The sequence below is a fragment of the Myotis brandtii genome, unplaced genomic scaffold (genome assembly GCF_000412655.1).
Source record: "Myotis brandtii unplaced genomic scaffold, ASM41265v1 scaffold62, whole genome shotgun sequence".
Taxonomy (NCBI): domain Eukaryota; kingdom Metazoa; phylum Chordata; class Mammalia; order Chiroptera; family Vespertilionidae; genus Myotis; species Myotis brandtii.
In genome coordinates this window covers 790,829-803,573 of record NW_005370366.1, presented here as the reverse complement: position 1 = coordinate 803,573, position 12,745 = coordinate 790,829, and the positions used below count along the sequence as shown (strand labels likewise).

Genomic DNA, 12,745 nt, shown 5'->3' with positions numbered 1-12,745 from the left:
GCTACTTTATTGTAAATTCTTAATTTATGTTAATGCTTTATTATTACTAAAATGTTTAGATTTTTTTTAGAGAGGGAGAGGGAAACATCAATGTGAGAAATATCGATTGGTTGCCTCCCATATGCGCCCTAATCAGGGATCGAACCTGTAACCTAGGTATGTGCCCTGACCAGGAATTGGACTCACAACCTTTTGGTGTATGGAACAAACTTCCAACCGAGCCACACCAGCCAGGGCTGCTTTATGTTATTTTAAAAAATATGTATAGTTTATTTTGTTCATTAGATTCCACATGAGTGATCATGTGATACTTATCTTTCTCTGACTGACTTATTTCACTTAGCGTAATACTCTCCAGGTCCCTCCATGCTGTCTCAAAGGGTAAGAGATCCTTCTTTTTTATAGTTGCATAGTATTCTATTGTGTAAATGTACCACAGCTTTTTTATCCACTAATCTACTGATAGGCACTTGGGCTGTTTCCAGATCTTAGCTATTGTAAATAGCACTATTATAAACATAGGGGTGCATATATTCTAATGGGTGTTTCAGGATTCTTAGGATATATTCCTAGAAGTGGGATCACTGGGCCAAATGGCAATTCCATTTTTAATTTTTTTAAAAAAAATATCTTTATTGATTTCAGAAAGGAAGGGAGAGGGAGAGATAGAAACATCAATGATGAGAGAGAATCATTGATTGGCTGCCTCCTTCAAGTCCCACACTGGGGATGAAGCCTGCAACTGGGCATGTGCCCTGACTGGGAATTGAACCACGATCTCCTGGTTCATAGGTTGACGCTGAACCATGAAGCCACGCTGGCTGGGCCCATTTTTAATTTTTTTGAGGAAACTCCATACTGTTTTCCATCGTGGTTGCACCAGTCTGCATTCCCAACAAAATAAACTGATGAACAAAATAGATCCAGATACATGGAAACATGCAAGAGACTGAAGAATCTCAGAGGAAAGGGGGTGGGGGGAGTGGGCAGGAAGATTAGCTAAATAACTTATATGCATATATGCATTACCCATGGACACAGACAATAATGTAGTGAAGGCCTGGGGAGGGGGTGGAAGTGGGGTGGTGGGCATCAATGGGGAGAAAAAGGGAACATCTATAATACTTTCAAAAATAAAAATAAATTTAAAAATATGTGTAAAACTGCGAATTTCATTTCAGGAGAAAAAAAGGGCACCATAAAATGTATTTTAAAAAATGGCTGGTGGTGGAGGGAAGGATATTGTGTCTCACTTGGTTGGCTTTTGACATTTCTAAATACTTTTTCTCAACCTATTACCCATTGGTTAACCTTGTCTATATTATACAATGTTGTTGTTTTTGTGTGAAAAAAATAGCTTCATTAATCTCGGCTGGCTTGACTCAGTGGTTGAGTATTGACCTATGAACCAGGAGGTCATGGTTCAGTTCCCGATCAGGGCACATGCCTGGAATGCAGGCTCCATCCCCAGTGTGGGGCATGCAGGAGGCAGCCAATCAATGAGTCTCTCTCATCATTGACGTTTCTATCTCTCCCTCTCACTTCCTCTCTGAAATCAATAAAAATAGATTTTAAAAAATAGCTTCATTAAGATATAATTCCCATACCATATATTTAACCCATTAAAAGGGTACAATCTAGCATTTATTGGTATATTACTAATTTTAAAAATTGTGTAAAATATATATACAAAATTTGCATTTGCCATTTACCATTTTATTTTTTTGTTAATTCTCACCTGAGGACATTTTTCCATTGATTTTTAGATAGAGTGGAAGAGACAGAGAGAAAACTTGATGTGAGAGAGATACATTGATTGGTTGCCTCCCACATGTGCCCCTGCCCACGAATTAAACCCTCAACCTTTCAGTTGGTGGGCCAATGCTCTATCCACTGAGCCAAACTGGCGAGAGTCATTTAAACCATATTAAAATGTATATTCAGTGGCATTGACATCCACAATATTATATAATCATCACCATTATATATTTCCAAAATTTTTCATCACCCCAAACCAAAATTCTGTAAAGCAGTAATTTGCCATTCTTCCTCCCCCCATCCCCCTGGTAACTTTGAATTCACTTTCTATCTCTAGGAAGTTGCCTAATCTAGGTACCTACATAAGGGGAATCGTACATTAGTCCTTCTGTATTTGGATTATTTTACTTAGCATAATGTTAAGATTCATCCATGTGGTAGGCTGTGTCAGAACTTCATTTCTGCTTATGGCTAATATTCCATTGTATATATGTACCACATTTTGCTTTTCCATTCGTCTGTTGATGAACAGAAGCTTTTACCACTTGTCAATCTCAAGCATTAAATTAGGAGAGTTTCCAAGTTATCAGATTTAAAATATCTCAAGGCCTTTCCCTTCAAAAATCATTAGGGAGAGGTTTCCCTTGCCCCATTAATCAATCAATATTCAGTATAAGATCATATTTCTTATTTTATTCTATAGTTTATAATTCATTAGTAACATTAATGATTTTGATGCTCAAATTGTATCAGACTTGAAGGGGGGCACCCCTTCAGGTTGGCTCGTCCTTTGACATGTTCTCATTATTTTTTGAGTACTTCCTTACTTCTATGCATATGGTGCTCCAGGCTCCTCTTGAGCTTTCCTTGCCCCAGGCTTGTAATCAGCAATTTACCCAAGGAGTCAAACATGTTTTCAGTATTTGAAATATTCTTATTTGAGAAGCATATGTTTTAAAAATAATTTTTATTTATCATGTTTAAAAGATGTCATTTTATATTTATGTAATTTTATATTTAATGCCAATTAATTTCTAGGGCCATTTTATTTTTTATTATTTTTAAAAATATATTTTTTATTGATTTCAGAGAGGAAGGAAGAGGGAGAAAGAGATAGAAACATCCATAATAAGAGAGAATTAGATCAGCTGCCTCCTTTAAGTCCCCCACTGGGGATCGAGCCCACAACCCGGGCATGTGCCCTTGACCGGAATCGAACCTGGGACCTTCCAGTTCGCAGGCCGACGCTCTATCCACTGAGCCAAACGGGCTAGGGCTCTAGGGCCATTTTAAACATTTACTTACAACTCAATAAATCCCAAGAGACCCTGATCTTGTGATCAAGATTCTCCCAATTAGTCCGGCCGGTGTGGCTCAGTGGTTGAGCATCGACCTATGAACCAGGAGGTCACAGTTTGATTCCGCTCAGGGCACATGCCTGGGTTACAGGCTCAATCCCCAGTGTGGGGCATGCAGAAGGCAGCCTGCAGGAGGCAGCTGATCGATGTTTCTCTCTCATCGATGTTTCTAACTCTCTATCCCTCTTCCTTCCTTCCTCTCTGAAATAAATAAAAATATATATAAAAAAAGATTCTCCCAATTACTCTAGTTTTTTTTTTTTAAATATATTTTATTGATTTTTCACAGAGAGGAAGGGAGAGAGATAGAGAGTTAGAAACATCGATGAGAGAGAAACATCGATCAGCTGCCTCCTGCACACCTCCCACTGGGGATGTGCCCGCAACCCAGGCACATGCCCTTGACCGGAATCGAACCCGGGACCCCTCAGTCCGCAGGCCGACGCTCCATCCACTGAGCCAAACCGGTTTCGGCTACTCTAGTTTTTAAGAATATAAACTAGGTGGTTTTCGAACAACACATGTAAAATGAAACACATCTTAGTAATTTTTATATCTTTGTAAATACTTTATTCTGTTTCCAGGTCCAATATTGAAATTCACAGGTTATTTTAAAGTCAACTAATATATAGCTAACTGAAGTAAAATGTACAAGAAGTTTATGTGATATAAGATACACATGAAGAAAACCTGATTTGTTAACTTAATTTGCTCTACTAGGAACATCAGGGCTTGCAGAATTGATACTGGCCTTGTATATCAATTACTTGTTTCTGTAAATTCTTGTTGACCCTTCCAGAGGGCATGTGCTACTGTGTCTAAGAAATCAGTGAATAACTAGGCTTTCCATTTTATCAAAGTACAAAGCATTACTTCAATCCTAGGCCTTTCTTACTGAGTCCTATATCTGTTTTCTTAAAAGTATGCTATCTTTTTACAAAGTTTGTTAATGAGATCTTAAGAAATTACTGAATCAGAAGCAAAAAAAGGTGTCTTTATATTACAAAGGAAATCAATGAAGACTTAAAAAGATAAACATCTGGTATTTAAAAAAAAATCCAAATTCTGACATTCACAGCAAAATTCCCACATGATCTTTTCCTAAAAAAGACCTTTTCCAGCTTGTTTCCAAACTTCTTTTACTCCTTTAATGCTTTCTTTTTTCACACATTTCCAGTATTCCTGAACACTTAGTTGTTGTGGTACCTGTTAACCAAAAGTAAAAATTAAGGGGTCATTCTCTTTAAGGTTAAACATGATTTCAGGTATGTACTGTTACTATTTATCTCCCATACTCCTTCGAAATCAATTTGAAGTGGATTATGTTATAAAAAGTGATTGCAACAGAACTGTAGAATTGATACTGGCCTTACAATAAGTGTAAAAATAAAAGTGAATGTGTTGCAAGAATATCCACAGGAGCCCTAGCCAGTTGCTCAATGGTTAGAGTGTCGGCCTGAGGACTGAAGGGTCTTGGGTTTAATTCTGGTCAAGGGCATGTATCTTGGTTGCAGGCTCGATCCCTGGCCCTGGTTGGGGCATGTGCAGGAGGCAACCAATTGATATGTCTCTCTCACATTGATGTTTCTGTCTCTTTCTCTTCCTTCCATTCTATCTAAAATCAATGGGAAAAATATCCTCCAGTGAGGATTAACAAAAGAAGAAAAAAAAGGAAAAAAAAAGAATGTCCACAGGATAACCAAGGAATGGAGAGATTTCTCCCTCATAAGAAAGGGAAAACTTTGATTTTTTAATTTTTAATATATTGGTTTAAAAATGTAATTATTTAATGTTTTTCTTTTATAACATTTCCCCTCTCCTGGTGTATTTTATTTAGCTATGTGGAATAAAGTAAGCCTAAAATTTTGATTTAACCTTGGCTAAAATTAAAAAGAAACTATAGGTCACAATATATTTGATGAGAAGCCTTAAGAAGAAATAATATAATTCATCTTAAGTGTTTTGTGAATTAAAAGTACTGTGTGGTTGCTGTGGCTGGTAGTGGTTAGAGCATCGGCCCACGGACCAAAGGGTCACGGGTTTGATTCCTGGTCAAGAACATATACCTCAGTTGCAGGTTCCCCAGGCCCAGTAGGGGCCCGTGGGGGAGATGACCAATTGATGTGCCTCTTTTACGTTGATGTTTCTCTCTCTCTCTCTCTCTCTCTCCCTTCCTCCCTTCCTTTCACTCTCTAGAAATCAATGGAAAAAATATATCCTTAGGTGAGGATAAAAAAAAAAAGTACTATGTGGTTATTATTTCCTCTCAACTAAACAAGAAAGTGAAAGTTGGACAACACTGGGAACACAGGAGCATAGCACTACTGGAAATCCGCCAAATGGAAGCAAAAGTCTACTTTAGGTTATGCATGTTTTTTTTCCTATCATTGATTTACAGCTCTTCTCTTTTAAAAAAATATTTTAATTGATTTTAGAGAGGAAGGGAGAGGGAGAAAAAGATAGAAACATCAATGATGAGAGAGAATCATTGACTGGCTGCCTCCTGCACACCCCCTACTGGGGATCGAGCCGGTAACCTGGGCATGTGCCCTGACTGGGAATCGAACTGTAACCTCCTGGTTCATAGGTCAATGCTCAACCACTGAGCCATGCTGGCCAGGCTTACAGCTCTTCTCTTCAATGTTTTTTGAGAAATGATAGAGACTCCTGGATATATTAAATTGTTAACTGAAAAGGTTGGTTTAATCTCCAGGAATATGATTATTAACTATGAGATACTGGATGACTACAAAGCTTGTAAGACATGTTTGCTAACTGAAATCCTATTTGTTAATTTTCCATAAGTAATATTTGTGGCAGGAAATGAACGTGATTTTCTAAATTGTAAATAGGTTTTTTTTCTTTTTCCCCCACTTTATTGAATAAGATATTACAAATGTGTCCTTATCCCCCCAATGTCCCCTCATCCCCCCAATCCTGCCCTCACCCTCACCCCCTGTTGTCCACATCCATCACTTATGCTTATATGCATGCATACAAGTCCTTTGGTTGATCTTTCCCCCTCACCCCCACCCTCCCCTGCTTTCCCTCTGAGTTTTGCACATCTGATTGATGCTTTTCTGTCTCTACATCTGTTTTTTTTCATCGGTTTACGTTGTTCATTATAATCCACAAATGAGTGAGAGCATGTGATATTTATCTTTCTCTGACTGACTTATTTCACTTAGCATAATGCTCTCTAGCTCCATCCATGCTTTTGCAAATGGTAGGAGTTCCTTCCTTTTTACAGCAGCATAGTATTCCATTGTGTAGATGTGCCAAAGTTTTTTAATCCATTCATCTGCTGATGGACACTTAGGCTGATTCCAAATCTTAGCTATTGTAAATTGTGCTGCTATGAACATAGGGATGCATATATCCTTTCTGATTGGTGTTTCTGGTTTCTTGGGATATATTCCTAGAAGTGGGATCACTGGGTCAATAGGTTGTTTTTTGTGAACCCAACATATTTTCTTTCTCTCTCATCCTCTCTTCTGGCCTAACTGCCTACTTACCATGTGGTCCTCTTTGGATCTGGGTTTCCAACCTGCACGCTGCCTTCCTAAGGGGTTTTAGCAGATTCTTATGTATATTAAATTTTGGGTTTGATCTGTCCCAGTTATAGACCAATATGTGAATTTGAGTGAATAATGATATAATTAGCTAACATCTACTGCAAGTGTCTCAGCCACTATACTAAGTATTTTACACTTAATTCTTATAGTAATTCTTTCTGGTAGATTCTATTAGTTTCCTCATTGTACAAATGAGGAATTTAAGGCTCAGAAAAATTAAGTGGTTTTGTAAGATTTGGCAGTTAACAGGTGATAGAGATGAGATTTGAATCTAGGTGTGTCTAACTGCAAAGCCTGAAGTAAATTCTAGGCTATGATTTCTGAATAGTGGTTTCTGATTAGATTCAGATTTTTAAAAAAGGCAAAAAATAAAAAACATTAGGTCCCGTCTGGAGAAGTTATCTCTTTATAAATGATGAAAACTCTACTGGAGATTATACATTTCCTCAAATTCTACGTTTAACACCATCCATTTAAAAACTCAAAATCTGTTACCCATAAACCTCGGTGCATCCTATTTTTTAACACTCCAAGAAACTCTCCATGACTAAGACATTCATCACCATCCAAATCAAAGATCTTGAAGACAGTGTCCAAAATGTTGTTTGAGAGCTCCTGTCCTGTAGCTACTTTCACAGCTCTCTTAAACTCTGCTAAAAAAAACAAACATAAAACAACTCATTTACCATGTGAAACAGTGTAAGTAAAATTAATCTAACTTTTCATATTAAAAAAGTATTTTTATTGATTTCAGGGAGGAAGGGAAAGGGAGAGAGAGAGAAACATCAATGATGAGAGAGAATCATTGATCGGCTGCCTCCTGCACGTCCCCTACTGGGGATTGAGCCCACAACCTGGGCATGTGCCCTCGACCACAATCAAACCTTCAGTCCACAGGCCGACACTCTATCCATTGAGCCAAACCAGCTAGGACTAATTTTTCATAATTTGAGAAGTAAAAATAATCTAAATATTTGCTATATGGGAAGTAAATAAAAAACAAAAATAGCCCTGCTGATGTGGCTCTGTGGCTGAGCATCGACATATGAACCAGGAGGTTACAGTTAGATTCCCAGTCAGGGCACATGCCCGGGTTTCGGGATTGACCTGTGTAGTAGGGTGCGTGCAGGAGACAGCCGATCAATGATTCTTTCTCATCATTGATATTTCTCTCTCTCCCCCCTTTCACTTCCTCTCTGAAATCAATAAAAATATGTTTAAAAAAACAAAAACAAAAAACAAAAAATAGACATCAAGAATTTATTCAATTATTTATTATTTATTCAAATAATAAATTTGGCTGAGAAGTGCCATGAAAGTAACTGTAAGATAAGTGGCTGTTTTAATTTAACCAATATTTTCAAACACAAGTAATTTAAACATTTCCCCTTCTCAGGGAAAAAATAAGAAAGTAAAAGAAAATAGAGTATTAAATTCAGAATAACCACAATGAATTAAGTAAAAGGCCAATCAATTGCTTTTATTGTAACTGACTCCTTGGTTGATAACTTGTTGAAAAAATGATAAAAATTAAATGATTCATATAACTTACCTAGTCTGACAGGGCGATGAGCTAAATTAAACATCTGCATGGCAATAGAGAAGTCTTCCAAGTGGGTTGTAAAATGACAAAATGACTTGAACTCATCCAAACTAATGCTCTAATAAAACAAAAGGGAGTTTTTATTACAATTTTATAATTGCATTATAAAACTGAACAAAGTGTGAGTCCTCTTTTCTATCATAAAGCTTTTGAACTTCTATCTTCCTAAGCAAGTCTATTAAAAAGTTTGAGACGCAGAATAACAAAATTATAGATTTTAGAGATGAGGAGGAACCCCAAAAGATTGGCAGGAAACTGGGTATGATTGTGCAGACTATACGCTGTTGTGAATGGGCTGCTTGAAGTTGTGCAGTGTAAGACTTGAGGGGGTGGGGGGTTCCTGTGTTATGGACTGAGTCTGTCTCTTAAATATTCCTGTGTTGAATAATCCCCAATGTGACTATACTTGGAGAGGGGAAGTCATAGACTGGGGCCCTAATCTGATATGCTTATTAATGTCCCGATGAGAAGAGATACCAGAGTGCTCTCATTCTGCGTGTGGGGAGGAGGAAGACCTCACCAGACACCAACCCTGCTGGCAACCTTGATCTTGGACTTACAGGCTCCAAACTTGTGAGAAAATAAGTTTGTGCTTTAAGCCACCCAGTCTGTGGTATTCTGTTATGGCAGCCCGAGGAGACTAATACATCCTGTTAAGTGGCCCACCTCATAAATTTTCTGCTTAGTTTTGTCAGTGGACATAGCACTGGGTTTTGGAGTAGATGGACCTATGTCAAAATTTCTGATCTGCCATTTATTATGGCATTATATATTAAATAGGGTGAAATGTCAGATCATTCAAAGTTCTTGATTTTTTAAAGACTCCATTATAAATTAAAGACATTGGTCTATTATTGTGATGCCAATATTGCTCATTTTGTTAATTTTTATTTTTATTTTCATTATAACTTTTGTGGGGGGAAATGAGGGGAGTCAGCAGATTTTTAATTTTTAGGTAATAATTTAATAATTTTTCCTTTAAAAAAAAAAGCTTCTGTTGTTAGTGGCACATGTAGGGCAGCTTGATTGCTCTATGTGGGGAATTGACATCAAGAGATTTCAGAAGCATGATTTTTTGGTACCTGGGCAGCTAAGTGATCATTAGTCCTGGCACCTGCCATAAAAACCTCCTCCCACCTTAAAAGCTTCTGGAAAGATAGGTATACCCCACTTTAAGATGACTGTTTTCAAATTTTCTTCTATTTTTACTCAGTTTCCTTTTACTCTTTAACATTTAATTCTTTGATCCATCTGGAATTTATTTCAGAGTAATGAGTGAGATAGAGACTTACCTTTAATTCTCTCTCAGATGGCCAGTGGATGTCCTAATGTCATTTATTAATAATTCTTTTACTCAAGTAATTTGTAATATAAGTTTACATGTACTAAATTTCCATGTGTATTTGGGTCTATCTATAACTCTGGACTTTATATTCTGTTCAACTGATATGTCTGTCAAATTCATTGTAACTGTTTTAGTTACCAATGGTTGATGATATATTTTAATATCTTGGCATTATTAAAAAAAAAGACTATTTTTTAAAAGTGGGTTTAGGTTGACAGCAAAATTGAGGGGAAGGTACAGAGACTTCCTTTATCCCCCCTGGCCTCTTCAGCATTCTTTTCATATAAACTCTATTATGGCATTTTTATTGAAACCCATAGTGTTCAGCAGTGGCTGGTTCTCTTGTAATTCCTGCACATGAGAAGGATCACACTTCTGTGCCTTCTTGCAGTTAGATCAGGTCATGTGTGACCAGTCTGGCTAGCAGCCAAGGGTCATCATGTTTCCAGGACAAAACATTTAATTATCAGAAAAGGACTCACTTCTTTCTTTTTTCACTCCAGCCTATGAGAAGTTTTTTTTTTTTTTTTTTTTTTTCCACATGGTGGAACACCAAGATGACAGAGCCTCGAAAAGTCTGGGTTCCTGAGCACCTTGTGGGTGACCTCCCACCTCTCATGATGGAAATGTGGTATAGTCGGAAAATAAACCTTTCTTGTGTCAGCCAAGGAGATTTCAGGGTTAGTTTGTAACTGTAGCAAACAGGTTGTTCTGACTGGTATGACCATCCCACTTATAGACTAATTTAAGGGAGAACTGCATTTATAATGCCACGACTTTCTATGCAATCACAGGGAATGTCTCTATAATTAGGTTAAATTTTCTTTCACATCCATCAAAACTTTAAAGTTTTCACATATTTCTAGTTAATTAATTTTTTCCATTTTGAGAGTATGTTTATTAAAGCTGGAGTGAGTGAAACACGGAAGGGCTTAGGATAGAAGAAGCAACAGAGAGAGCCTAGGCGGGGTTGCTTTAGCTCACTGGAGAGCCAGAGAAAAAGGGACTCTGAGGACAGGTTTAGGGGGTTAGCCTGGGAGGAGCTGCCACTGCCCACTGCTCCCCAGGTTGCAAGTCTCCTGGGGTCCCTTAGAGTTTAGGAGATGCATGCCTGTGGGGGAAGAAAAGAGGGAAGGGAAAGGCACAGGTGTGCTCCCAGGAGGGTGAGTGGGTGCTGGGGCATCAGGTTTTAAGGGTTTTTAAAGGCTGGGACTTTAGGGGATGTCTTGGGGGAGGATCTCAATATAATTTTCATCAGCTTTTTGCTGATGCACCAAAAGTAGACTTATCCCCTAACTTCATCTGTCCTTGGGTGTGGCTGGCAAATGGCACTAATTGGATTTCTCCTTTCTATCTCTGAGCACAGTGATTTAAGCTATTTGCCCTCTGATTGGGGAGAAGTGTAACCCATTTGCTCTTTAAAAAAATATTTTTAATATATATTTAAATGTGGAGAGAAAGAAACATCAATGATGAGAGAAAATTATTGATTGGCTGCCTCCTGCACGTCCTATACTGGGGATTGAGCCTGAAACCCGGGTATGTGTCCTGACCAGGAATTGAGCCATGACCTCCTGGTTCATGGGTCCATGCTCAACCACTGAGCAACACTGGCCAGGCTAAAATTTTTTTTAATAATTTGATTTTTAGAGAAAGAGGAAGGGAGGGCGGGGGGAGAGAAACGTCGATGTCAGAGTGGCTATCTCCTGTAAGCCCCCAACTGGAGATTGAGCTCCCAGCCCAGACATATGCCCTGACTGGGAATTGAACCAGCAACCTTTTGGTTCTTGGGCTGTTTGACTATCTGTATCAGTTTCCCTATTCCACTCGTCCTGGCTCACTAGCCTCTCATTCTCCCCTTAGAGACTTCCATCCCTGAAATCTTTTAGGGGTGATGAGAGAGGAAGGTTGGTCTTCAGTAGCTAAATTATAATTGTTATATATTTCCATTGCAATTATAAAGGGAATCTTGATGATATTTTATTATCTTTTTCCTCACTATAAAATTAGCTTTAAAATTATATATAAATACATGTCCTTTTCAAAATAATTTTTCAGAACAATATAGTAAAAACAATACATAAAATAAAAATCCCTTGAAATCTCACTGTACATTAATCATTATTAATAGTTTGGCAATCATCATTTCATGCATTTCACATACACATCCATATCTACTACATTTTCTGACCTGGTATTTTTACAAAGGACAGCTACTTCTGATATACAGGGTGGGGAAAAGTAGGTTTACAGTTGTTTGAATGGAAAATAACACAATAATTACTCTTTTATCTTGTTAATTTGTACTGGCCACAATTTCCAGAACAAGAGAAAGTGACAGCAGTGATAGTGGACATTCCTGTCTTATTCCTGACTTTACTGAAAATGCCAAACTCATGGCTGCTACACTGATACTTAGTCAATAGTTCCTTAATAAGAAAATAGTATGTGGAGAACATTCTCAACTTGACTTTATACTTAAATACTAGAGAGCAGCTCAGTCTTGGTTAATTTGGAAGTCACTTTAATTAATTATATAAATGTCTAACTTATTATTTTATATTCATCTCAAGCATAACAAAAAAGCATACCAACCTCTCCTGCTGACAACTTCTCTCTCACATTTTTCCAATAAATGTCTTTATTTTCAGTGTTAGTGAAAAAAAGGAGCCACTCTGCAAAGTCTTCTTTCCTCATGAAACTCAAACCTTTAGAGAACTGCAGGAATTCCATTTCTTGGACCTCCGTCTGTAGATTCTCCATAAACCTAAATGTTAAAGTACAGAACTGACAAAAGTGGCCAGTGCTTTCAACTGTAACACCATTAGCGGGAATGCAGCACCTTCATGAGTTGCATGAAGCACAGTCAAGGACTGTGGCGGTGGATCAGCTAGGTAAGTCCAACACCTGCTTCAATATGACTCCCCATAGTTGGTTTGTTTGCACACATTCTACTTGGCAACCTACATTCTGACAAACTTAAAGACTTAAAAAAGTAGAAAACAGTATTTTTCCAATATAGAAAAATTACCAATAATCAGAGAGACTTAAAATTCAGTTGGGATACTGTTTTTAGAATCATAATAATAATTAATGGTTCCTCATA

The 12,745-nt window shown here is 37.6% G+C and overlaps 1 protein-coding gene and 1 pseudogene across 3 annotated transcripts in view; both read right to left on the bottom strand.

The window, feature by feature from the left end:
• Positions 1-2,670, bottom strand: part of LOC106723660 — an 11,663-nt pseudogene extending 8,993 nt beyond the window's left edge.
• Positions 2,671-3,659: 989 nt separating this feature from the next.
• Positions 3,660-12,745, bottom strand: part of MICU2 (mitochondrial calcium uptake 2) — a 64,085-nt gene continuing 54,999 nt past the window's right edge. For 2 of the 3 annotated variants that reach the window (XM_014528154.1, XM_014528156.1), the window contains 4 exons: positions 12,235-12,406; positions 8,244-8,352; positions 7,187-7,344; positions 3,660-4,322 (listed from right to left, as the gene is read on the bottom strand). In XM_014528154.1, the coding sequence (XP_014383640.1) occupies positions 4,218-4,322; positions 7,187-7,344; positions 8,244-8,352; positions 12,235-12,406 (544 nt within the window). In that variant the 3' untranslated portion in view covers positions 3,660-4,217. The remainder of the gene's footprint in view (positions 4,323-7,186; positions 7,345-8,243; positions 8,353-12,234; positions 12,407-12,745) is intronic. The other variant, XM_014528155.1, reaches the window with a different exon arrangement.